This window comes from Haplochromis burtoni, unplaced genomic scaffold, assembly GCF_018398535.1.
Source record: "Haplochromis burtoni strain Fernald_Lab_line unplaced genomic scaffold, NCSU_Asbu1 Contig_125, whole genome shotgun sequence".
Classification (NCBI taxonomy): Eukaryota; Metazoa; Chordata; class Actinopteri; order Cichliformes; family Cichlidae; genus Haplochromis; species Haplochromis burtoni.
The window spans coordinates 1482265-1508209 of record NW_024582486.1 but is presented as its reverse complement, the minus strand read 5'-3'; the positions used below and the strand labels follow the sequence as shown (position 1 = coordinate 1508209).

The 25945-nt window shown below is 39.2% G+C and overlaps 1 protein-coding gene across 16 annotated transcripts in view; it reads left to right on the top strand.

The window, feature by feature from the left end:
* The window catches only part of LOC102290826 (R3H domain-containing protein 2), a 58088-nt gene that overhangs the window by 16358 nt on the left and 15785 nt on the right, over positions 1 to 25945 (top strand). For 7 of the 16 annotated variants that reach the window (XM_042223988.1, XM_042223984.1, XM_042223992.1 and 4 more), the window contains 13 exons: positions 12484 to 12643; positions 13098 to 13253; positions 13401 to 13623; positions 14237 to 14278; positions 15318 to 15404; positions 15555 to 15675; positions 15787 to 15865; positions 16325 to 16384; positions 16690 to 16830; positions 18186 to 18294; positions 20163 to 20258; positions 21527 to 21576; positions 22239 to 22292. In XM_042223988.1, coding sequence (XP_042079922.1) covers positions 13465 to 13623; positions 14237 to 14278; positions 15318 to 15404; positions 15555 to 15675; positions 15787 to 15865; positions 16325 to 16384; positions 16690 to 16830; positions 18186 to 18294; positions 20163 to 20258; positions 21527 to 21576; positions 22239 to 22292 — 998 coding nt within the window. In that variant the 5' untranslated portion in view covers positions 12484 to 12643; positions 13098 to 13253; positions 13401 to 13464. The remainder of the gene's footprint in view (positions 1 to 12483; positions 12644 to 13097; positions 13254 to 13400; positions 13624 to 14236; positions 14279 to 15317; positions 15405 to 15554; positions 15676 to 15786; positions 15866 to 16324; positions 16385 to 16689; positions 16831 to 18185; positions 18295 to 20162; positions 20259 to 21526; positions 21577 to 22238; positions 22293 to 25945) is intronic. The other 9 variants (XM_042223989.1, XM_042223986.1, XM_042223997.1 and 6 more) reach the window with 3 other exon arrangements.

Genomic DNA, 25945 nt, shown 5'->3' with positions numbered 1-25945 from the left:
GGCAAGTTGACTGGCTGGATGCCTGACTTCTGGGTTTGGCTGGCTGGCAGTACTCAAGAAGCCAACAGTGTTGTGGTGTTGGCAGCCCAGAAATACAGCTGTTATTAAGTCTGGCTCAGGCAAATAGAGCCATTTGTGTAGATCACAGAGGACATCGGTCACCATCTGGACACATCCAGTAGTTGGTTAGCAGTAGTCAGACTTTATAATATATACTAGACCATTATGTTCTAATATCCCAAAGTAGAACTGTAAAATCTAATGGCGTGTGCAAGCAAACCCTTACTTATAACCAGCCCAGTTCTCAAAAGCTGTTTCTAATGTTGCTCATCAGTTGTCATGTAATTTTCTTTTTGTTTTTAGTTTCCCCTCTTGGCCCATCTATCACAATTAGCTATTCCACAGCCTGTGCCTCAGTCATGGGAACTGCTTAAGCCTGTACTGGTCTACAGTCTACACTTTTGAAGAGTGGGCAGTTTATGTCCTAGGTGGCTAATCATTTCGTCAACAAAGCTTTGAATTGTACATTTCTAATACAACAAAATGCTTATGGGTTTTAACTTCACAGTTTTGAGTAGTGCTCTGTTTTGATCAAAGCAGTAATTAGTGGGATTGTTGCAACAATCCCAGTACATGTTGTTATTATTAAAAGATGCAGTGTTTCTAATCCCTCCTTTAGTTTGACTTCATTCTTTTGTTTTTTGGATGTCAGTGTAATTAACATTAAATGAATATAACTGATTAAGTGGTGTGTGTGTGCTTCTAAAAGACAAGTTATAAAGAACACACTTAAGTAAATGTCATAACACAAGACACTAACTTTGGAGCACAGTGCAAGCACATTGGGGGACAAATGTGTTTGTAATACTGCTCAATTTACCAAAGAATCTGTGTTTAGATATTTTTTTAATTGGAAATGTATCTGTTTTGCTGTCAAATAGAAGCACACTCTGACAAAGGATTCCTTGAATAACTTGCAACAGTCACATACTCATTCATGAGTCCTCTATAAGCTTTTTAAAGACTAGACACTGCATTTTAAATTATGTGTAATTATGTGGTTTTTCACTTGGTGTGAAAATAAGCAGCCAGAAAAAGGTTTGGTTTTGTCCACACAACATCCTGATATTAAGTAGTACTGCAAATCCACTCCCACTACACCATTCCATCCATACAGTTTATTTCCCTGAATGTTGACAAGATTACATAAGAACTGGCAAAGTGAAACTGAAGAAACATCATGCAGAGGTGGAGCATGGGCAAAGGAAGAACCCATGACATTTTCTTGATGATCTGGATCTCTTTCTTTAATGTTGTGAGACAGAACATTATCAGAGTGCACGCTCTTCAAGTGACCCCGTAGTGTGTGTTTTTTTTTTTTTTTTTTTTTTTGTGTCCCTCAGTTGTTTGCAGCACATGTACACAACCCAGTGCAGCACTGTCAATATCTCCCTGGGGAGATTGCATTAAATATTACATCTCCTCTTCCTCCACCTGTCTATAATTGTCAGCTTGTCACTTCCACTTAGACTGTGGCAAATTTGAATTTCATCCCATGATCACACAGAAAGTCTTAAGAATAACTTCTGAGGAAGCATAACTCAGTTTTTAGACTGAAGTGATTATGAAGTGGTTTAAGGGGCAATAGAAATTGTTGCTGCTCCACTCTGCTCTCATATTGTACAGAACAGAAAATAATAGATAGTGTGCAAAAGCAAACAGGTTTTTATAGCATTTCTAAAATGCTAAACTGTGAAAACTAGCTGGATAAAACTTTTTGCAAATGTCTTAATTTTTTCAGTTGCTATCTCTGTGGAAAGGTGAAGATGCAAGGAGCTGAGGTAGTGAAAGTGGATGAGTTTAAATACCTGGGGTCAACCAGCCAAAGCAAAGGACAGTGCAGTGTAAGGAGGGCACGAAGGGAGTGCAGGCAGGGTGGAGCGGGTGGAGACAAGTGGCATAAGTACTTTGTTACTAAAGGATGGCAGCAAGCGTGAAAGGAAGGATTTAGAAGGTGGTAGTGAAACCCGCTCTGATATATTGTTTGAAAATGGTGGCACTCACAAAAGGCAGGAGGTGGAGCTGTAGGTGGCACAGTTGAAGATGCTAAGATTGGGACTGCCCAGGAGAGACGGGATTAGAAATGAGTACATTCAAGGGACAGCTGAGGTTGAGCGGTTTGGAAACAAATGTAGAGGCGAGGCTGAGATGTTTTGGACATATGCAGAGGGGGGATAGCGGATATATTGAAAGCATGTTGAAGATGGAGCTTTTGGGCAGGAGGAAAAGAGGAAGACCACAGAGAAGATTCATGGATTGGTGTGACAGAAAATGATGTCAGGGATAGGGTGAGATGTTGGCAGATGATCCAGTGTCACGACCCCCAAAGGGAGAAGCCGAAAGACGGAGCCATTTCCTTTTATCACACTCAACTGTGACTTGCTGTGGGGAACAAAATATAATTGGAGCGTACCTGAAGATGATCTAATGTCTCTGGAAGGCTTCAGTGTGAGCTATAGCATTTTGAATGGATTCACTTGAGAGACCTATGTCCTGTAAATTTACTGTGAGCTAGTTTGAGCAATGTCAGCAATATTTAAAATAACATTGATGCACAAAGCTTTGAGTGTTTAATTTTTTTTGGCTGATGGGTGTACAATGACCTTTTACTGTGCATAATGTGCATCTGACAGAAAAGGGCAGTTACTATCTGCTGGGGCCTACTTACTTATTCTGGAAATCTGTTCTTGTGTCTGTGAGCTCAGTCTGTTTAGGTCAAGGTTCAGCTCCAACAGACCTAGTAGTTAGTCACTGCTTTCATGTGAATGGAGACAGTCAGGGACGTCATGCCCAAAGTGCACATTTAAACAAACTGTGTGAATGAATCACATTCTAATAATTTTGTGTTAAGCTGGTGTCCCCCTGTGTGTTTGCTGTGTCTGCAATTGAGCTGTGTTGTTTAGGCTATATGTAACCCACGATGCTGCTCTTTGTGTGTCTGTGTGTGTCGTTTTTGTCTTTACAAGAATACCCAATGATAAATACATTGAGCTTTGTAATTGGGGATAGACGAGGGTCGTGAGAGAGAAAAGAAGCGAAAAAAAAATATGGGGGTGTTGAGGGATATGGCTGCTTTTCTCTTGGTGACAGAGCTTGTTGCCATGGAGCTGGTCCTCCCATTGGTGGAAGTCTGGTCCAATCACTTAACAGTGCAGATTGTTTCATCATTGAGAAGTTTTTCCTCTCTTCCTGTCTCGGTAGCCACCCCTTGCTCCTCCATCCTTCATTCTTTTTCCCCCCTCTCCCATCTCTTACATCCTCTTGCACTGCTTCTCACACTAAAAGAAGCTGATATGTTACATAAGGTTTATAATGAGTGCAGTAGCTGCCACCCAGTTTCATTTTGACACAGTTATTCATTTAACATCAGCGGCTCAAGTGTGGGAGGCAGAATCTTTCATAAATCTCTTCACGGTGCTTGAGGAGACAAGATAACTCTAAAATCCAATATACATCTTCTTGAGGGCAGCTAAGAAATGTGATTATTTCAAATCACGTTTCTGATTGCCCAGAAGGGTTAAACACCGTGAAGTGCCTAGCTGTTGGACAGGTTTTTTTTTCCTTATTTTTTTATTAGTTGCTAATGCTTCAGTAATGCTGTGTCTGAAATATTAGATTTAGCAGAATTTGAGTTTGTTCCCATTTTGCACAAAGTTTCAGGAATATTTCAGTTGTAAAACATGATGAATGCTCATGACATTTTCTCATTTTAGTAGTGTTGTCTTCGGCAGATAGACAAATAGATATTTGTCTGTTATACATCGCAAAACAAAAGAATGCCCCATTTTCTTATTGGAAACAGAGGTGGGTCATCTGTGTGTTTGCTTCCTCACATATTTGTAACTGAAAAGTAGCTTTTGGGCCTGCAATGTGTAAACACTAGTGGTGCAACGGATCGGATCACGGTTTTAAGTCACGGATCGGATCAATTTTCGGATCAGCAAAAAACGAAAAAAGACAAAAATTTAACATTTACTTATTCACTTATTGAAGTATTTTTTGCCTGTTAAAAACATTCAACTCAAGACTCATTCCACGCAATTATTAAAAAAAAAATTATGGTTCAATATAGGGCAGTATAGGGCTTTGTATCTACCACTCAATTCAATTCAATTTTATTTTATTTATAAAGCGCCAAATCACAAAAACAGTCGCCTCAAGGCGGTTTATATTGTAAGGTAGACCCTACAATAATACATACCGTTCATTATATCGCACTCCACTGTGATATAATGAGCTGTCACGGTCACGTAGCTTTCCGTTGCCCTGGAGCTCCACCCATTTGTAATAGTTAGGGCAACAGAAGATGCCCGGGACAGTTCAGCCATAACTTTAAACGTTTCCTGCTCATACATGCTTGGAACGATCTTGCCACTAAAGTGGACGCGCAACGGGATATCATAGCATGGCTCAAGCATGTTCATCATAGTTTAAACCCCTTGTTTTGCACAACGGAATACGGCCTCCCGTCTGCAGCTAAACACCCCAATAGTTTTTGTAATAGCTTTAGCCTGGTTGGACTGGGCAGCAAAGGGCTGCTTAACTCCTCTGCTCCTCCACTTCGACTGCTAGCGCTGGCCATAACGATCGCTTGACAGACCCACCATGCGCACCAATAACATACTTTTTTCTTCTTTTTCGAATCTTTGGATCACGTGCGTGCCGAACCGTGGAGTAGGATCGGTTCGAATTACGGTTCAACCGTGATCCGTTGCACCTCTAGTAAACCCTGTTCAACACTGGTGTTGATACACCTTTTGATTGATATTTAAATATGCATATCAGGTGTACAAGGTCTCTGTTTTTCTGCTTCATCGCTAACATAGACCCCAAGCAGTTATCCCTTTTGCCACAGAATAAAGAAATAAAATGCATTATTTTGAATGAGACAGCATGGTTACGATTATTTTGGTCATTGTTGTAATTTCATATATTTTACATGATTATTTAAGTTAACAAATATCATGCAGTCCTTGAAACATGCCTCTTTATACATTTGATCTTTATACATAAATCAAATGAAAACAAGTCTTGAAGTGTATATGGTGGGGCAAATGGGGTTTTTCTACTAGGGAGTTGGCCCATAGAAGATGATGATTATGAATTCAACCCCAGCTCATTGGTGGTTCCTGCCAGCATGCAACTTTAACTATGGGAAATTTCAAGATACAGACAGGGGCAAATAGGGGCTTAGGCAGCAGCGGACTTGTGTACCTTGTTAGACTTGCGTGGCAGCCTCGGGGGTAGTGATGGAGGCCTAATCTGGCAGTTAGCTGGCACCACCAGTATAGGGGCTCAAGAGTTGGGTGGTCGCCTTGTAATCAGAAGGTTGCCGGTTCGAGCCCCGGTCGTTGTGTCCTTGGGCAAGACACTTCACCCGTTGCCTACTGGTGGTGGTCAGAGGGCCCGGTGGCGCCAGTGTTTGGCAGCCTCGCCTCTGTCAGTGCGCCCCAGGGCAGCTGTGGCTACAATGTAACTGCCATCACCAGTGTGTGAATGGGTGGAAGACTGGATGTGTAAATCGCTTTGGGGTCCTTAGGGACTAGTAAAGCGCTATACAAGTACAGGCCATTTACCATCATCTCAGTTTACCAGCTGAGAGACCCTGAGAAATCTGGGGAGAGCTGTTAATAATCCTTCTGGAGTCTTAGTTGTGGAACCTTGACAGGTTTACCTTCTCTAGGTTGATGATATTGACTGAAAGTTTTCTTTTAGTATTGTTGACTGAAGCTGCACTAAACAGTGAGTTTGAGCTTTGTGGCCACTGTTAGAAATGCAATTTTTGGCACTTCCATTAACTTAATTAAAGGTTGCCACTTTTTTCTTTTTAACAACTTTTGTAGAAAAATACTAAATTACTACCACACACCTTGACAGTGACCTCAAAAAGCATTTTACTAATATCTTGTGATAATGATAGCAGAACTGTTATTTTTAAATGGATATTTTAAATTTCATTTTTTTCTTATATTGATAATTTTTTAAATAAAAGTGGTTATTTCACAACTCTTATTTACTTGTTTAGTTTTGGCCCACATGGAATTCAATATTTTTCTTCATCACCCACATTCCTGCACTCTTGCCTTCATCAATAATGCATCCAGGATCAAGTTGCCCCCTCTCTCTCCACTGGCGTTTGTTCATTATGCAGAAAAGATAGTCGTTTATGTAGCTAACACATCTTTTATGCCATCACCCACTTTGTCCTTGTGTGTTTTATTTTGTTAAGTTTTTTTCTCTTTATATACGTTCTTTATGTTTTTCCACATGCAACAGTGGAAAAACTACTTATACATAGGGTATAAGTAGTGAGCCACAGAGAGATGGTTACGGAAAGGTATGTAGGTAGGTAGGTAACTAGGGAGGAAGAAGAGGGAAGGAGGGAGAGAATGAGTCATAGCTCGTCCCACAGGACTGAGTGGGCTGGCTGAGTGGAGGAGGATGGCGTCAGCACCAGGCTTGACAATTTAAGAAGACACATTAAAAGAGGAAGAAAAAGAGAGGCAGAGAGAACTAACATTTATTAGTGGGTGGAAGGAGAGAGAGGTATTGATAGGAGGGGTTGATGTGGAGGGGGTGGAAGGCAGGAAGGGGTATCCTCATAACACAGAGAGAAACGAGGGGGGGGTGGCAAGGAGAAGAACGGAGAGAAACATAAATGGAAGAAGAGAAATCCTTTCTTCCGCTACATTCGACCATTTATGTTCCCCTCATTTGTGTTTGAGTGCTGACAGAATGCTTTTTTTCCCCTCTCTGTGTCCTTATCTCTAACCCATATAATGTTCTTAATCCCTTTCACGGAGCTTGTGGCTGAAAACTATATAGACAAATGACTTATCTACAGATATTTAAGTGAAGCAAATGTGCATGGACCGCTATTCTACAGTCCCGAGTGCTCTGCCAGCGCCCTCGTCCCCTCCCTATGTGAAATTGTGCAACCAACGCAAAGGGGAATCCTCTCTGACACAGACAAGCACTGCTACGCACACACTGCGAGGGCTGCTGATATATGATATGTGCAGGCACTGAGCTTGCACAAACTCTGCTTTTACTACACACACATCAGCCTCCACTCTGCGAAGACATAACCTTGCTGCCTTTTGTGAAATGGGTTCTCTCTGACGTCAAATGGGCGAGGCGTGCAGCTGAATACAGAGGAGATGAACTGGGTCGAAGCTGCCTGTGTACGTCTCCCACTGCTCTCTGTGGGTTTGTGTGTGCATGCTCACTCCTGTTTGCAGCGATCTGCGATTTCATTCACCTTCATCTTTCATTCAGCCTCTGCAGAGAAAATGGAGAGGCATTCTTGCTACGCATGCTTTCCCATTATGAAATTTGAAATGATGCAGTGAATGAACTAAAAACCAGTCCTAGGTAGCAGCTATTAAGTTACCCTGAGAAAATTATAGGAATATACTAGAGGTGGGAATCACCATACATCCCACGATACGATATTATCACAATACTTAAAAATATTTTGCAATATTCAGATTCTGTACATAAAGGTAAACTTTTTCAATATTCATTTATCTAATATCAAAGTCTCGCACTCAGTCTTTCTCTCATTTTAGTTTTATTGTTGACAAACTGAACGGTTTGTATTACAGTCTAGTCCAACTTAACTGAATGTAACCATCTGGTACAATTATAGCTATTCTGAACTATGCAATATGAAAACTATGCAGCCCCTTCAGCAACTGAAGAATTTGAAAGTAAATTAAAACAAAATATAATTTTACATTAAATAAAAAAGTTTTAAACGTAATTAAAATAAAACATGTCTTAAATTAAAATAAGTAAACTGTCATGTTTATTGCTGCCAAAAAACAGTTAAACACATTTGGACAGTGAAGGAATGTCAGGATTCTTGCTCAGAAAAAGGATCAACATGCTCTGAAGTCAGAGCACAAAAACCTTTTTTGTTACAAAATATCGATTTCTGCTGTCCCTGCATCGATACATTATTAGCAAACAAAATATCACGATACTACACAGTATCGATTTTTTCCCCCACCCCTAGAATATACTGTGATTGTTCTGTTTATTTACCCTCTGAAGATTCCAGTGTATTTCTTACTGTTCTTATTGTTATGGTTTTTTTCCTGAGGTGTTTCATGTTTTTAACAGTTTACAAACCCCCTCCCCTAATATTATCATACTCGGCTGGAAATGTCCACACTGGACTGTTAGTACTCTACGTAATAGTTAGATATATTAGAAATGTATGTCTATTATTAACTACCATTCCACTTGTAAAACTGTGTTTTTCGTTGGGTTGACTGATTTATTTTTGTTGAGGACAAAGAATTTTAAACTGGCTCCAAGTCTCATTCTGTTAGGCATTTGTTGTGTCAGCCAGTCCGTAGCATTTGATATCAATAATCTTACTGCATTTATAACCGCCATGCAATTCCTTTCATTTCTCTGGCTTACCGGACTGCTAACTATTGCAGAGACCCTGACCCAGCCTGACCAGATGGAAGCTAAATTTGACAGTGAGCTCATACCTGCAGACAATATTTAGTCTGGCTAGCCTACTGTCTGCAGTATGCAGTTATATGCATACTGTGTGTTTGTAATGGTGTGTGTTAGTTTTAAGGCAGTGTTTACCAGGCAGATGACTGCCTTTCTCTCTCACACACACATAACTGCGCACACCCGCCCCTCATTTCTGATTCAGGGATCCTTTAAAGTCGCAGCTTTTGATGTGGTAACCTGACCCAGTGGGCTGGGTAGCTTATGACCTATGTGTCTCAGCATGGACCCTGTCATCAGGGTCCGTGCTACTCTGCAAGACCAGTAATGTGCATGATTTATTAGTTTCAGATGTAGCCATTCTTGTATTTGCTGGTTTGTGTTGTTGTGTTTGCACATTTCTGTTGCTTGTGGGCTCGCACACAAGAATTTCACTCGCATGTGCTGTGCCAGTGTGCCTGCACATGCGATGTGACAATAAAAGTGATTTGATTTGATGTGGGTCAAAGTGTCCTGCACTGCATCATGACAGCTGATGAGGATTGACTATATTTGTTATGTTGTCAGTGGGTGGGATTTGTGGACCTCGGGTAATGTCAGACATACACAAAATCTTACCTCTGCAATCAAACACAAGTAGTATGTGAGAGTGAATTGTGCAAAAGCAAAAAAGCTTGACAATAGCAAAAAAAGTGGCATAGGTTAGTAATGACCCCACTGTTAGCTTTCGGTAAAAATAAATAATCTGCTGCACTGCCCGTGTTTTTTTTGTTGTAAGGTATGGCATAGAAGATGGCACCTGGGACTGTGAAGTCTAGCATTGCATTGTGCAGTGAACTTTACAATATGACACAGATGGTAAAAACAATTTGTGGTTGTACCTGGCTTTGTGGAAACATGCTTTCGACATAATTTGCAGTGTATGCTTTTCTAACCACATTATTAGTTTGCACAGTGTTATTCTCATGGCTTTTCATGTTGCCTGTCAAAACATTGATGCACTGAGTTCTCTTGCCTTTATATTGACCATGTCTCATATTTATATTGAAGAAAAGTTATTTTGTGATTATTATCAGTTTTATTGGCTGCCCTAGCAGATAGCCAAAGTGAGATGTCAGCATCAGGCCCTCCACCACATTGACTGAACTGGGGCACAGGAAGGAAAGAGCAGTGCTGCTGCTGATAATGTAGTTGTTCAGTCTACAGTGTCCAACCCTTAATATATCATAATGTAATCGTGGTGTATACATTTTTGATAAAATGGTCAAAAACAAATAAGGCTCAATCTTTACAAAACCTGTTGTTGCCCTGTTGCTCATAGGAAGTTTATTTGATTGTTAGGGCTTTTTCCAGAATACTATAGGGCAGGGGTGTCCACCTCCAGGCCTCAAGGGCCGGTGTCCTGCAGGTTTTAGATGCGTCCTTGATCCAACACAGCTGATTTAAATGGCTAAATCACCTCCTCAACATGTCTTGAAGTTCTCCAGAGGCCTGGTAATGAACTAATCATGTGATTCAGGTGTGTTCACCCAGGGTGATATCTAAAACTTGCAGGACACCAGCCCTTGAGACCTTGCAGTATAAAGTGGCTTGAGGTGTCTGTTGTGATTTGGCAATATATAAGTAAACCTGAATTTATGTGAATTTAATATAGACCCACACACTATATAGTGATATTGCCCATTGTTTAGAGATGCCCCATTTAAAAAGCCAGGGGTTAATTGTTTAACAATTTATTTTGAGGCTAGATGTTACAAATGAGGAGTGGTTTTGACTATGAAACCACACATTTATTGAGCCTGTGATGCCCTGGATATCCTTTCAAAATGTTTGGATGGCAGTAATTTACAAAATAGACTTAATGTTGTACTCACAATGCCCTGAAACTAGTGAGTTTTCCTCATAAACTCTTTAGGAAAGTTTTTTTTATTCAGGTCACAGGGTAAGGGAGCTTGAGGCTGTTTCCCCATAGATTGCTATTTAACTTGTAGATTGCTAACTAGTCTTTTTGCAACCACAGGTGTTGCCATTAAAACAGATTCAGGTTGAAGGAGATAACTTTTCTTTTGTTTACTGATTTAAGAGACCTTAAATTGGTTGTAATATCAGAGTGCTCTGTCCAATCATATAGGTGTGACTTTCATCCTTGCTAGCTAGGAGAATGAAGACACAACTTTCCCTTGTCATGTCTATACCAGGATATACAGTTGGATAAAAATGAATGATAAATGCTGCTAGTGAATGTTTTGACATCATGTCCCAAGATGTTTTATCAAAATCAAAAGGAATATCGGTGTCATAATGCACATCGGTGTGAAAAGAAAAATAACAAGAAGAAAGATTCTGATAAATATGCAGCAGTCTGAAAGGTGTAGTCATGTTTATCATCATTCAGAGCAAGGAAAAGCACAGAGCAGGTTAAAGGCAACTGAAGAAGCCTCACTACTCACTTATCAATTCAGTAGCATTAATTTGATGTTTTACTACTTGATATCCTGTGACCTAGAAAAATGAGAAACCACTTTGTTGTCAGTGTAAGATTGTCTGAACTTGAGAAGGCGAAAATGGAACCCTCGTAATTGCGTATCCTGGCTCTTGCTGTTTCTTTTTTTTTTTTTTTTCTTGCTGTATTTTCTCTGCTACTGTCCTTCCATATCTCTCTCTGTACACTGAAATCCTTTTATTTATTTTTAATATCATTGTTTTCTCTTCCTGTTTCACTGGTACTCCCTCAGCACAAATGGCACTAGTTCAGAATGACGTTATCATCTCCTTGGCAACCCCTTGGGCTGGTGTGTGTGTGCGTGCGTGCGCGTGCGTGCGCGTGCGTGCACACGTGTAAGAAACTGGGAGGAGTGTTGATAGAGCAGAGATCATAAGCGAGGGATGGGCAGAGGAGGAGGGGATAGGTAAAGCCGGTTTATTCATAAGCACCCCACTACTGGCTCTGATTCACAATTTCTCCTGCAGCCCCTCCCTTACATTAAGCTTGCACAGTTTGCTCAGCCAGGAGATTTGAGACTGACGTTCGAAATGAATGAATATATTTGCTTTCGAATCAAAAATCTTTCACTCTCTTTGTGCAAAACTGCCCTGCACAGTGCGGTCAAGCAGGAGCATGATATTATTCTTATATGATCAAGTCGGCCACATGTCGGCGTAGCTGAAGTTTTGTGTAAGCAGAATATGGCTGGGACCTGTGGGTGCCCTGGTCAGTGATGTAGTGTAATGCTGCTGATGACGACTTTGCTGTTACATTGCCTGGGTCTTTCCCACACTGGGAATCCCTGCCTCATTTTGAACACTGTATCTATTCTGTTCTACAGCATAGCACAGTGGTACAGGCATGGATGTACATGAATCTTCAACAGTGCACGCAGTGCATTTAATACAACAAGCGTACTTATTTTATTTATACAATTATATTAACAAAGCTGCACAACGTGCTGTTTTTACTCCTGTGTGATGGAGGAATATAGGACTATATGACCATTTATTTGCTAGTGAGGCTGTGTTGCTGTTCTTGCATGACACCAGAATTTTAAAAAAGTACTGTTGGCACTGTTCAGGACCTTTTTTTTTTAAACAGGCAGAAATTTTCAGTGTGCTAGACTCTGCCAGATGGTGTGTGTCTGCTACCTTTCTGCTGGGATGAATTGCAGAGGAGGAACACATTTTTAGCACTTTCTCAGAAAGCACATCGTGAAACATGGGGCCCACACTGTAGAAACTAATTATAAGCAGTGACAAAGTCAACAATTTAGCAGTTTAAGGAAGATTAATCCTGCTTTAGCTGCTACTTTTTAAAACCTGCCTGCTGCTAGGTTTTGAGCTTTCAGCTGCTTTGTCCCCCTCCCTCTTAGAAATAGCAACAGCAGCAGCGATGAGTCACTCAGTGTGTGAAACATGACGTCATCCGTGTCTTCCTCTTCTGCTCTTGGTATACAGGACTCCTGACTGTAGGACAGACCATGCTGCTGCACTAAGCTGAAGAGCGAGAAAAGGAGAGAGAGGCCACTGAGGACCCCTGAGGTGGTGGCTGGTCGTTTGGTGCCCCTCCCACTTGTCTGGCTGGCTGGCTGCTGCCTCTTCAATTCATCTGATTGCTGTAGATATCTTTTTTTTTTTTCTTCCCCATGTGCATGTTGTTTTTCTAAGGTTATCCTAAAGGTGTGTCATTGAGAGCAGGTTTTGCACCCATGTTGGGAAATGTAGACCTTAAAATTAGTTACTAAAATTAGTTACTTCTGCATTTCTAGTTTTTTTTTCATTTACAAACTGTGATTTATTTTTGTCTGATTTTTTTTTTTTTTTTTTTTTTTTTTTAAAAACAAGAACCAAATAACCAAAAATAGCCTCCCTAATTTAAACCTAAAAAGTTTTTAGATGCTACTTTTTAAAGTTGCTGCTGTTAGGTTGAGCTTTCAGCTGCTGTGTTCCCCCACTCAACTCCACTTGAGTGTCACAAGGCGCAGTAAAATGTTACATTTATATATATATATGTATGTATATGTGTATTATGTATCATAATTTGGGGATTTTTCTCTCTCTTGTCCTTATAGCCCTTCCCCAGAGGCTAAGACTTGCTATGGACTGCACTTCGCCCCCTGCTGCAGCCCAGTCGAGTACACTACGTTAGTGGGTCCCCACATCTTTCCGTGTGGTTCCTGTCCAGACTCAGTGAACAGAGTCCAGCTCCGATCTGGTACCACCTACAGGTAAATGGTGTTAAAGTACATTCTCTCTGTCTTTTTTGGCTTTCCTTGCACAGTTTTTGCCAAGTGGGTAGCCATTCTGTGCAGCGAGTGCAGAACTTCCCCTTCTTATATCTATCTTCTTTTTTTTTCTTTTTTTTTTTTTCTCAGCCACTGCTGGGTCCTCCACCCAACCCCCTCCCCACTCCCACCCTCCCCCCTTTCCCCTAAAAAGATGTCAGTGAGCCTGACAACGGACATCCAGCAGGAGGGAGAGAGTGGGCCACTTATTGAGCCCTGCAGTCGAGGCAAGACCTCCCCTCAACCACAGGGCACCAAAGAAGGAACTGGAGAGAGCCTGGAGCCGGATGATAGCTCTCCACAGGATGCACAGGTAGGAGAAGTTGATCATACTGGTGATAGTAAGTTTGCATTTAGATGTTTAAAAAAAAGAAAAGAAAGGAAGTTGTATTCCACATAGTTCTAACGCATTTCCTCTCTTGAGAAGGACCATTGTTGAATTTCAGGGCTGGTAACAATACCCAGTAATCAGCTGTTTGTTTTGTTTTGTGACTAGTAAGCTAACCAATTATTGTTGGTGTTACGGATGAGGTGGATTCAAGTCAGGAAATTCATATTATTATTATTATTATTATTATTATTTTTTTTTCCAAATGAAGCTACCTTTACCTTCTACTTTATTGGCAAATATCTTATTGTGCTTGACAAAATTGTTGTCTTTTGAGTAACACATTACCAAAAATTTTATTCCTTATTTTGCTGCAGGTTTTTTAATCAACGAACAATAGCGTTATTATCCCACATGTTGTGTAGAAGCTTTGAGTTAGCCAGTAATGTTTAAACCTCATTATGGTTTATACTGATGAATGCAGAACAATTTCTTACACACATGTTCAATTACTCATCAACTTCATGTACCCTATTTAGTTTGTGTCTAATATACTGTAATTTAATTAATAAAATGATTCAATAAACTATTCTTTTAGAAGCGGGCTCCTAACCACAGCCATGGAAGGAAAAGGGCCAAGGTAAGTGTCTGTGGTTAGATTTTTTTTTTCTTTTTAAATAAATTTATTCAAGTTTATTCTTAATTCCTTGAAATAATCCCCGTGCTATTTTGTTTGTTTGTATAAGGCGACCTTCCATTATTAACACTGTAATCCTCTCAACTACAGAGGAGCACCTCCTTTATTGGCTTAAAATCTTAAGTCCAACTTTAAAAGTAGCTGTGTTAGACTGACCTCTGTAATGATAAGAGAAAAACAGATACAACCAGTTACATTTTACAACTAGATGTTGGTTTGCAGAGTAAAGGGAAAAAGAAAATCAGGTCAGCTGTTTCGTGAGTATGGCGACCAAATTGTACGTACAGTAGCATAGTAAAGTAACATTTTCATTCAGTTATGTTAGTAATGAGTTATGGATACTGTAGCTCTCTTAAACTGGCTTTACCTTACTTATATGTATGTGTAATTGATTTTGGACATTCGGACATTGACAAATATGACATACCAGTGTTTAGTCATTCTTGATTATGAGAGTTCAAGCCAGTTATTGCGTTTTTGGAATGGTATTTTAGTATGACATACCTTGCTTAACCAGTTCCCAATGCTTTCATTAGATAATGGCTCTCATCATGTCACTTAAAGGTTTAATTTTCTCTGGGGTTTTAACCAACAAATGAAGTGTTGTCATTACATATGCTGTATTGAAGATTTGTGTTAGCCCTGTGCCATCTTGGGTCTTTCTTCATTAGCTAATATCATTGTCCTGAAGGCTCGAGAGACATTTATGCTGTTGTTTATGCGATAGAAAGCCTAACATCAGAATTTTGGCATGGTACACAACGATGTTAATGAAATTCAGAGTTTCCTTGTATCAAAATGCTAGGTGCTTGTATTTTACACATGGATAGATGTAATAGTATGTTGTTGTAGTAAATTATAGTTGGGAAGTCTGAGCATAAAATCTAAAATCTAGCTTAGAGGAAATCTCACTATTTCTGTGTTTAGAATATAAAATTGTAACACATTAGCCTTACAGATAATTTGTGTGGTAATCTTTCAGTCTAATGCTAAACTGAAGCTGGTACGAAGTCTTGCAGTGTGTGAAGAGTCCTCCGGTCCGTTTTCCAATGATGGACCACCAGAATCGGTAACGTGTTTTTTTTTTGTTTGTTTGTTTGTTTTTTTTTTTTTTTTTTTTTGTTTGCAAGTCTGTTTTGACGGGTTTACAATGCTTAATAGGCAAAATTAGTAAATGCACAACCTGCAATTTGTGTAATAATGAAAAGCGGTTTTCTAGGATATTATCCAGCTTCACATCAGCTGTCCATCTGACAAAGAGGAGGAGAAGTCCTCGAAGGACGAGTATGAAAATGAAGAGGAGAAGAAGGACAAGACTCCCCGAAAGATGCTGTCACGTGGTAAGATGCAAACTCTCACTTCATAAAAGTATCTTTTCCTATCAACATCTTCCCTTAACTCTGTCTGATGCCCCCCCCCCCCCCTTTTTTTTTTGTTTGTTTTTTTAATAGACTCCAGTCAGGAATATACTGACTCCACAGGCATCGACGTTCACGAGTTTCTGGTCAACACACTGAAAAACAATCCCAGGTACTGGTCTGACGGATAAACATGTTGGTAATAACACGAGCACAATAATAAATTACTTATTAAGTAAGATAAGTGCTATTGATTTATACCAATCAATTTATAAAATTGATTTTTCCCCATTTTTTAACAGGCTCAAATAGTGCAGTTCTTTGTCCAAACTATGAAAATATGAAATAATATCAAACTTGATAGCAATGATTTTATTTAAATTGCATTTTTTTTATTGTAAAATCAAATATCATTTGTTTTTGACTAGTTGTTAAAAAAAATCTGCACTCTCTAAATATCTTCATTTTCATCCCGTGTGTGTGTGTGTGTGTTGATGTGTGTGGCTGTGTGTGTGTGTGTGGGTGTGTGCGGCTGTAATGACATGTTCAGTAGTATACTTGCTCCACTATTCTTCGTCTTGCTCACCTCTCTGATCTGTCCCTCACTCGCTTTCCCTCTATGGCTCACCAGGGATCGAATGATGCTGCTTAAACTGGAACAAGATATCCTGGAGTTCATTAATGACGACAAGTAAGCCACGTTCTTCATATCACTCACATGTTTTTAAATTTAGCCCTCCCACCTTCAGTTCTTATTATTTATAGTGTGTTGAGGAAATGAGAGAATTATGTTAAGTTGTAGTTGTGTATTCTGTAATTAAGAATACTATTTGTGTATCCTAACAGTTTGAAAATCTATCTTTATCCTTTATAAAAATGACATAATTATTTAGCTTGTTTTTCAAATGTCCTAAATAATCATAGAATTAAAACCCAGCTGTGGGTAATTTGCTCTGTTGAAATAACCTGCTTCATGCATTTTTATCTCTGTTTCAGTAACCAGTATAAGAAGTTTCCACAAATGACTTCTTATCATCGTATGCTGCTGCACCGTGTGGCTGCCTACTTTGGCATGGACCATAATGTGGATCAGACGGGAAAGGCTGTCATCATCAACAAGACGGGCAACACACGCATGTGAGTGTAGTTTGTCTTTGGCTCAGATTTCAACTAGTCTGGTTAGTTAGAACGTCAAATTAATGCTCAAAGTTCAATCCTGTTCCAAGACAAAACACAAGAGGCAATGTATGTGATATCAGCAAGAGTACACAAAAACTTTATTTTAGATTTAGTTACTGTTCATTAAATAAGTTCAAATTAGGACATTGGCTGTGGTGGAAAAAACCCTCATCACACAAGTTTGACTCCCGCATGTTCTATTCCCCCCCCCCCCCCCCCCCCCCCCCCCCCCCAAAAAAAAAGAGAAAAAAAAATCTAATAGATTTTTATCAGTTTTATTTAACTCTGTACCATTGTTTCAACTAAGAAAGAAGTAAATTTTTAATATAAATAATACTTGTATTGAGGTATCGATTGTGCCAGCAGCAGTTTCACCTTAGATCAGCGGTCCCCAACCTTTTTGGCGCCATGGACCGGTTTATGCCCGACAATATTTTCACAGACCGGCCTTTAAGGTGTCGTGGATAAATACAACAAAATAAAACTAGTACCGTTACCGAAAAAAAAGATTTATTCATAACACACGTGAAAAGACCCAGGAAAACAGGGTTAACGATAAAAACAATAACAAAATAACGCTGAAAACCGATTAAAAACCCTGAAAACCATACATTTTACACCTGAGCCTCAACTCTCGCGGCCTGGTACCAAGCGACTCACGGACCGGTACCGGTCCGAGGCCCGGGGGTTGGGGACTGCTGCCTTAGATGTTAAAGTGGACAAAAATACTATGTGAGGATTTGTTAAAGCACATGTTGACAAATCGTTAGATCTAGAAATGAAAGAACAAAACATTTGACTCCCTTTGGAGGTACCAGCATTGCAAAATTTACTGTTTTTTCCCTATAGTTCACAAAATTTCACCACTTCAGTTTTATCTAGGTTTATTTACTATATCAGTTTTCAGAAATCCACTCAACTTTTCTAGGCATGATTGGATGGAAGTGCATTTAAGAACATCATGTCTGACACTGTCAGATTGGGCATTAAGCTTTCTTTAACTGTCAAATCCCCCATGTGGAGTTTGATTTGCACGGATGTGACAGCATTGCAGGCAATAGTCTTGTGAGTTCACAGCTAGTGTCCTGTCTCATGCACGATTTACTTAAGCAGAATATTTCCAGTATTAAGAACCCAGCTGACGCAAATTAACTCCTGCTGTGACACATGTGGGGCAGTGCTTTAGAGCTTTGGACAACAGTTTCTTTCCCAGATTCTCCCAAAATTCTTGTCTTGAATTCATGTGTGAAACGAGCTCATGTTTAAAAGTATGCTTTTTGTCCTCCACAACGTTTGTTTTTTTGGTTGTATAGCCCAGAACAAAGGTTCTCTGAACACATCAAGGATGAACGCAACATGGACTTCCAGAAGAAGTTCATCCTTAAGAGAGATGATGCTAGCATGGACAAAGATGATAATCAGGTACATCGATTGTTATCACAAGTACCGTGTAATTTTTTGTGTGTATACAGTGGTTCATTTGTTTGTTTGTTTTTGTCACTTTCCACGCATGCTAGTGTTTTTAGCTCCACCAATGAGTTGGATTCCTCGCTGAGTAACAAAAGCTTCTGTAGGCTTGTCTCAAATAGTTTTTCTTAATAACTTTAAAAGAAACACTGTATGTAAAGCTAGTTCTCAATCTTGCTGCCACATGTTACAGCTTTTGGAGATGGCCCCACAAAAATAAAGGGACATAGCTGGATTTAATGGCATGTGGTGTTTGACATGTTTTCATTCAGTCAGACAACAGATTGCCGAGGCATCTGGATGTGTGAACAACAAGCATTGCAGCAATTTCTTGGCTCAGTCCTGTAGTCATCTTACATAACCTTACTGAGGAGGCTAATTAGCTGTGTCAGTAACAGTTATGATAGAATGCAGGGTTTGGCCACAGAATAGCCATTGGCTTACAGTATACTGTTAAAGTAGCACAGTTATCAGTTAGGAGTGAAACTGCATTTGTTATCAAATATGAAAATTGATACATTTTTAATCTGCAGAATCTGGAAACATACCACATATATTGCATTCCTAGGCTATGTACAAATAATTGCATTTTTCTGTCTGATCCTGATGCAACCATTGCATTTTAGCTTTTTGCTTGGTTTCACATCCTATGGTTTCCATATACAGAATCTTTTCTTATTGCTAAATTGTGGTGATAAATTTAGGATGATGACTGGGAACTGCTTGACTGCACCATTTCCTTTCTAACCTAGCATCACCAATATCATTTCTGTATTAGTTATCGTCCTCCTACTTTCATACAGTTCATAGTCTTTAAGACATTTCAAAATCTTCTTGATGGCTAAGCCTAACATTATGACCACTAGTACAGATGAATGTTAATTACCTTATTCCAACAGCAAAGGTCAGAGAAAGACAGCAGCAGAAGGTTTTTCTGAGTGTATCCAAACTCCCCATCAGCAGTTATGAGTGTCTTTTTAGAGCTTTCCAGTAATCAAATTAGGGAATGTATTAGAGGAAATCCAAACTGTTTTGGCTTTGGCTTAGAATTTACAGGAATTAAATGATCATCGATGCTCGAGTCTGTGTACAAGATCCCCTGAGGACCTGTGTGTTGCACCCAAAAGAGTAACGAAGTTCCCTGCAGTGGTGGTCATAATGTGACAGCTTTGGGGACCCCACAATTGTGAAACATGTAGCACAGAAATTCAGTGCAAAACTTGAATTTATCTGCTGTATTGTTAAATTTGATCTATGTTGAAGAGCTATAAAATTATACACTTTTATAAAAACATTTTCAGTTTATTTCAAAAGGAACTTGATCTTTGCATGCTTCGATATTTGAGTAGCTCTTGAGATTTTAAATTAAACCTTAAATTGGACATTTTCAAATACAGAGACAATTCTCCACTTTGGAATTAGGAGATTCTCTGTCTAAAAATTGATTTTGTTTATTTTGTTTTCTGGACCAAGTTTATCACACCATTTTATTCATTTCAGCAGTGTTTGTTTGGGGCTATGACACTTTTTCCTAATGCTTGCACAGATTTGTCATGCTGTCTTCTATGATTCTATGTTCTCTCACGTTTGTGGTGTTAAAAATTCCCACGCTGACTCATCCCTTGAACACTCACTTCACACAGTTTTCATTCTGCTGTCTTGTTTTGACAACAGACATCTGCTCTTCCTCACATGCTATTGTTATCTTGTGCATTGCTGCTACTTTTCTTGACAGCAGGTTGCACAAAGTGTGACTATAGGTGTTTGAAAATTAAATTGCATGCTTAATTATTTTACATTGTCATTCTCTCCCCAAATGTTAGATCCGCGTGCCGCTGCAGGACGGGCGGCGTAGCAAGTCCATTGAAGAGCGAGAGGAAGAATATCAGCGGGTACGAGACCGGATCTTTGCCCGAGAAGTAAGTATTGAACATGGATGGAGGAGCAAGTGCTTGCAGTGCATATTTCCTCATATGTCAACAGCACCAGTGTTTACTCAGTCAGGTTTACTCAGAAATTAATTTCTTTGTGATAAACTTCCACAATATCAACAATTACCTTCACTTAGTAATTTACTTTATGTGTTAAACTGACTTTTAATGAACTGTTCTTTTTCTTGGGTTGAATAATTGACAGTTGTATTTTGACCAGATGCTTGTGGTAGACATAAACAAGCTTTGGACATAATTTAATGGGATTTCTGACTGTTTGTCTTGGCAGAATTAGTAAAGTTCAGTACAGTTTGTTGTTTTTCAGGAAGAACCTACATTTTAAGCACATTTACACATAATGATCTTAAAGAGTTAAGATCAGAAAGACTTTATGTTAGCTGGATTTATCCCTCCTATTAGCTGCTTTGATTTGTGTTCAATGTGAGATGTCTGAGGTATTCGTCCTCCTCTATCATTAGTGTTTAGTGTTTTTTGAGTTGTTTGGAGCCATATAGTCTGTTCTCCACTTAGCTAAAGGTAACACCTTGGGCTTACTGATCTTAAGCACTTCCCAACTTTTTGGGATATTATTAGAAAGTAAGTGATCAGAATCATGTGATAATCCTGGAATCTGCAGTTCGTAACAAATGCGTTAGAAAGAAAAAAAAAAATCCTTTTTATCCCCCCCCCCCATTAAGAGAGTTATGTAGTAGGGTCATTCAACCTCAGAGGAACAGGTCAAAGAAACCAGTGAAGTCATTTTGGATATGAATGCCATAGCATTACAGATCCTTCAGAGTTTCGTCGTGCTGCCTTTCCAGTGAGTCCCTCATCTCAGACGCGCTCACTCAAATGGCACCGGGTTGGACTGCTGGCAAGAGTAGTCCTTGTTGAAAGTGTAGACTGTTGAGAAATGGGTCCTGTGGTAAACTCACCAATGCTGCGCATCAGAACAAAGATGTCATGAAATCTGCCTGTAATAGATTGAAACTGTAACTGGATGTAGTCCAAAACACTGAAGTTAAAGCTCGACTGCTGGATGAGAGAAACACTGAAAAGGCAGTTTTGTGTTTTGATTCTTATTATTTGTCACACTGAATTTGCAGTCTCTTGTGAGGTTCTTGATCCCACACTGGGAATCTATGCTTTATTTTATGCCAAATACTCATAAATCCAAGCCTGTAAACCTTTTTGAAATGGAAAACACTGCTTGTCTTAAGTGCTCTTGAAAGAATTATACATTTCATAATGTGCAGGTGTCCTTTTTTTTACAGTCTTCTCAAAATGGATACATCAATGACAACAGGTAAGATCCTACGTTCTTCTGAAGACTTCAATGTTTGTAGTTCATAGACTTCATCATGGCCATCTCTCCTATTAACACTGTATTGTGTTAGGTTTTAGTTATGAGAGGTAGGCAGCTACCTCATTAAAATATTAAGAAGTATCTGTATGAGTTGAATTTTTGACTTCTTGCAAGTTTGCCTTGTGTAAAATTTGATTGTAGAGAAGAAATCAAATTTCGCTTTTTTTTTTTTAAATCTTTTTTTCTTTCAAATGATTAATTTTCTAATTTCCCTGATGTTTTGTGTTAAAATTACTTTGAGTGACACTGTGTTTGAGAGAGATTTGTGCATAGTGGAATGCCACTTTTTTCCTTCTCTCTTATTTTAATAAGAAAATAATTTGACTCACAAGCAGTTAGACTAAGACGACCCCTAAGCATCTTGTCCGTTGAACTTGAAAGAGTATGATATAATATGCTGAGAGAAATGGGAATGATTGACCAGTCAACTTTTTGCCTTGTGTGCATTTTGTTTTTCTCCCTTATTTCTTTGGGTGGTGAAAGTTGCAATGAACCTTCCTCTACCTCTTACACCACTCGTTGTCATTCTTCTATAAACCCTATCCTGTTTTCCACTCCAGTCCTGTAACTCTAGCGTTTTCTCCTAATGTTAACCCCAACAGACTTTCCACTGAGGGCTACTGCTCTAGCTCTCAAAAGAGGAGGCAGATCTTTAGGTATTGGGCTGCTGCTGACTGACTTGTGTGTTGCCATGCCCATTTTTCAAAGTGGTTTGGTGATGACAGTGGTGACCTGTGGTGGTTATCTTTGCTTGGCATAGTCGGCTGATTAATGGCTATTCCAGCATTGCACTTTTGGGCTTCCCAAGACCCATGCATGGCTGCTTTGTGGTTTCACTGGGGACTCACTGACCTACTTACCCTTCCACCCATCCACCATCAACCACATTTTTACACAAAGTAACTGCATTGCTTTCACAGTAATCTGTTTGTTTTGTGGTTGACTCAGTCTTGTAGTTTTTGTTAACATGTCAAATGTTGCATAGTATTGCATAAAATATACAAGTAGTGCGCATGTGCAGTAGTGCTCTCCAACTGACATGGTCATTTGAAAATAAGAACCACGAGGCCCTCTATATTTTGTGTCCAACAACTAATAATTTTCCTTATTGATAAATACTTTCTACTTTCATCTATACAGTGTTGGGAGATGTTCATGATTACTAATGAGTACTGTGAAGTCTCTTAGATGGAAGCCATAAAAATGTCTCATGCATCAATAAATACTTGTATATAAAAACTAAAGTTAAAAGTCCAAAGAGATACTAAAAATAGCTTTGTTTGCATGCTTAACATGCTTTTAGACCTTTGTGCCCAAACTGTTCGACCTGCCTCAGCTTTGACTCTGATTTCTATAGCTATCCCATGCTACTCAAATATTATCATCAGATCCTTGTAGTGTTTTATGTTGCCTGAACAGATCAGGCGTGTTGTGGCGTATCCTGCAATACCAACATTTCCACTTGTCCTTAAACTAACCTCTGTTAGTGGAGCTTTGTCGCTGCTCAACGTAAACACATTACAAACCTTAAGATCTAATGTGTCTTTGCCGTTTAGGAGTGGTATTAATGTTTTGGTACGCATGTGTACTTGGTTTAATTGGAGGAGCAAATACGTTGGTAACTTGTGAATCAATAAATATAAATATATGGTTTTCATGCCTCTACACTTGGCATCACATTCTGTTGTTTTGAAAATGCTGCCTTTAGGGAGTTACTGGAAATTTTCATTTGGATAAGGATGAACTGATTTGGAATTTGGTGGTCAAAGGTAAAAAAAAATCAGATAGGCCATGTTTTTGGGCTAGGCTTTAAAATTCTTATGGAATAATCCACTTGTAAGATTTAGATTAATAATAGGATAAAGTTTTGGCATTTTGTATACAAAAGCTTAAAGGCAGAGGCCAGACAAACATTGATAAAACTGGTGAAGGCGTACAAGATGGTAATTCCAGTGTTTTTATTCTGTAAATATAAACAGGATCTAATATATGTTCTGCTGTTTGTAACATGTGTAGTGAAATGTAGACGTTTTCAGACATGACCCTTCTGTCATATTTAAGAATTTTTTAAGGTTTTTTTTTTTTTTTTTTTTTACCATATGAGTAGTCCACTTAAAAAAAAAAATTCTGTTATCACTTAATTTATGAAAATTTTAGAAGTTTAACATGGGAATTGAAACAGAATTATGTATGTTTGAAGTGTTTTTCTTTCCATCTAAATGTGCTTATAAGAAATTTTAACCTTTTAGAGAATGCATGCTGTTAAAATACACCCCTAAAATCACAGACTTGTTGATGTTCTTCAGTTTAATGAACCCACATAAAATCTCTTTGGCTATAATAACATCTAACAAGGAAAATGATTGAGGTGCAGAACACCAGGAGTCTTATCTCCCCCTCCTTCCCTTGTTTGTGCATGTGATGGGGGAATGCTGTCGTGGGGAGATGAAATATCATGTGATCAACAGCAGAATCCCTCCTCCTCTTTCTTCTCATCCTGCTCTCATCTTTGTCTGCAGATCGAAGCGAACAAGTGTGCGACTGCTTGTACAGAGAATGTCAGAGCACCCACCCTTCCTTAAAATAGGCTGTGCGGAGAGAGGCCTCAAAATAGATCCCCCCCCATTAATTCTGTCTCTGAAATATTTATGAGCCACAGCCACCTTTTAAGCACTACTGCCTATCACTATGGTTTTACAACCATAAACACATCTTCGTGCTCATCATGGAGATTTCCACAACCTGTCTGACATATTATGAATTAATTCCAGTCTTTTCTCTGTACATGGACATACTCTGTTCATAAACCTCCAATGATGGAGTAAAAAAACATTTACAGCCCTGGTGGTTGTTTTTCTTTTCTATGCTTTTTTTTTTCCCTTGCATGCAGGGTCTTTGTTCTACAATATTTTAGCAGCACAGTTGCATTTTTCTTTTTAATTTTTAAAGTTAATAAATTCCGCTTTCTTTTTTTTCTTTTTCTTTCATGTTCAGCTAGAACAATAGTATTCTTAATGCTGCCACTTAACTGGCAGACCCAGTCATTCACATGATAGTGGATTTCCTCAGAGTGGTGGTTACTGTTTCAGCATGATCATTAGTTTTCTTGGCAGCTACCCTTATCTAGGGTGACAGCATCACAACAACACGTTGTGTGTGAACACAGCAGTGTAGCTTAAAGAACTATATTGGTGAAGCATTTGTAATAAGTGTGTATTTTTGTAAGTATTGTGTGTGAGAGTCTGAGTGCTGATGTACATCTGCTCTTAATGAGTGTTTATGTACATTTGGTATTAATTCAGTAGTGTATGTGTGTTTTGTTTCTATGCTATTTGCTGTCTCAGTGAAAAGACGATGCATTTTTAAGTGCATGCATGATTGTTTCATCTGTGTTAATATGTTTAACATGTTTATGCAAGTATATATGTCCTCTATGGGAATGGTGTCTACAGTCTTTGGGCCTTTTCACACCTGGAAATACAAACTAGGTTCATATTTTGTTAAACTGATCTGGTTATTATGTGAATGGAGTCTAAAATAGTTTACGCTCCACGTGGACTTGATACTGATTTGATGGGGATGTGTCTGATATACACATGCATACATACCGGCCTCACTTTCTTTCTTTTCACATGGCATTGCTCTGTCACAATATACCTGAAAGGTGTCTGCATTTTCTTGAGGTTTTAACCCTTCAAGTCCCTTGATATTTAAAAACAGTCTCGGCCTCTCTCTAGCCCAGGGGTGGGCAACTCCAGGCCTCGAGGGCCGGTGTCCCTGCAGGTTTTAGATGTGTCCTTGAACCAACACAGCTGATTTAAATGGCTAAATTAGCTCCTCAACATGTCCTGAAGTTCTCCAGAGGCCTGGTAACAAACTAATCGTGTGATTCAGGTGTATTGACCCAAGGTGAGATCTAAAACCTGCAGGACACCGGCCCTCGAGGCCTGGAATTGCCCACCCCTGCTCTAGCCTCTACCACAGAGTGTTCTAGTTTTCACAGTAGAAACAAACACAACTCGTTCTGGACCGAAGCCACCTCTTTTTGTCAGGTTAAGTTTGACTGTTTGGTCTGGACCCAGGCCCATATGTCCATAAGTTTTAACTACAGTGATTTTGGTTGGTATCAAACAAAATTTAAAAAGTCTAGACCAAACATGGTAGGTGTGAAAGCACCCTTAGATGGTTAATGTGTGCTGAGCTCTTGGAAATCTGTCTTTGTGTCTAGTGTCTTTGTAATATCTTCTTACATCCTAGTGTTTGGAGCATCTTTTGCATGTATGTTTTCCTTTCTGGATGGGTTTGTGTG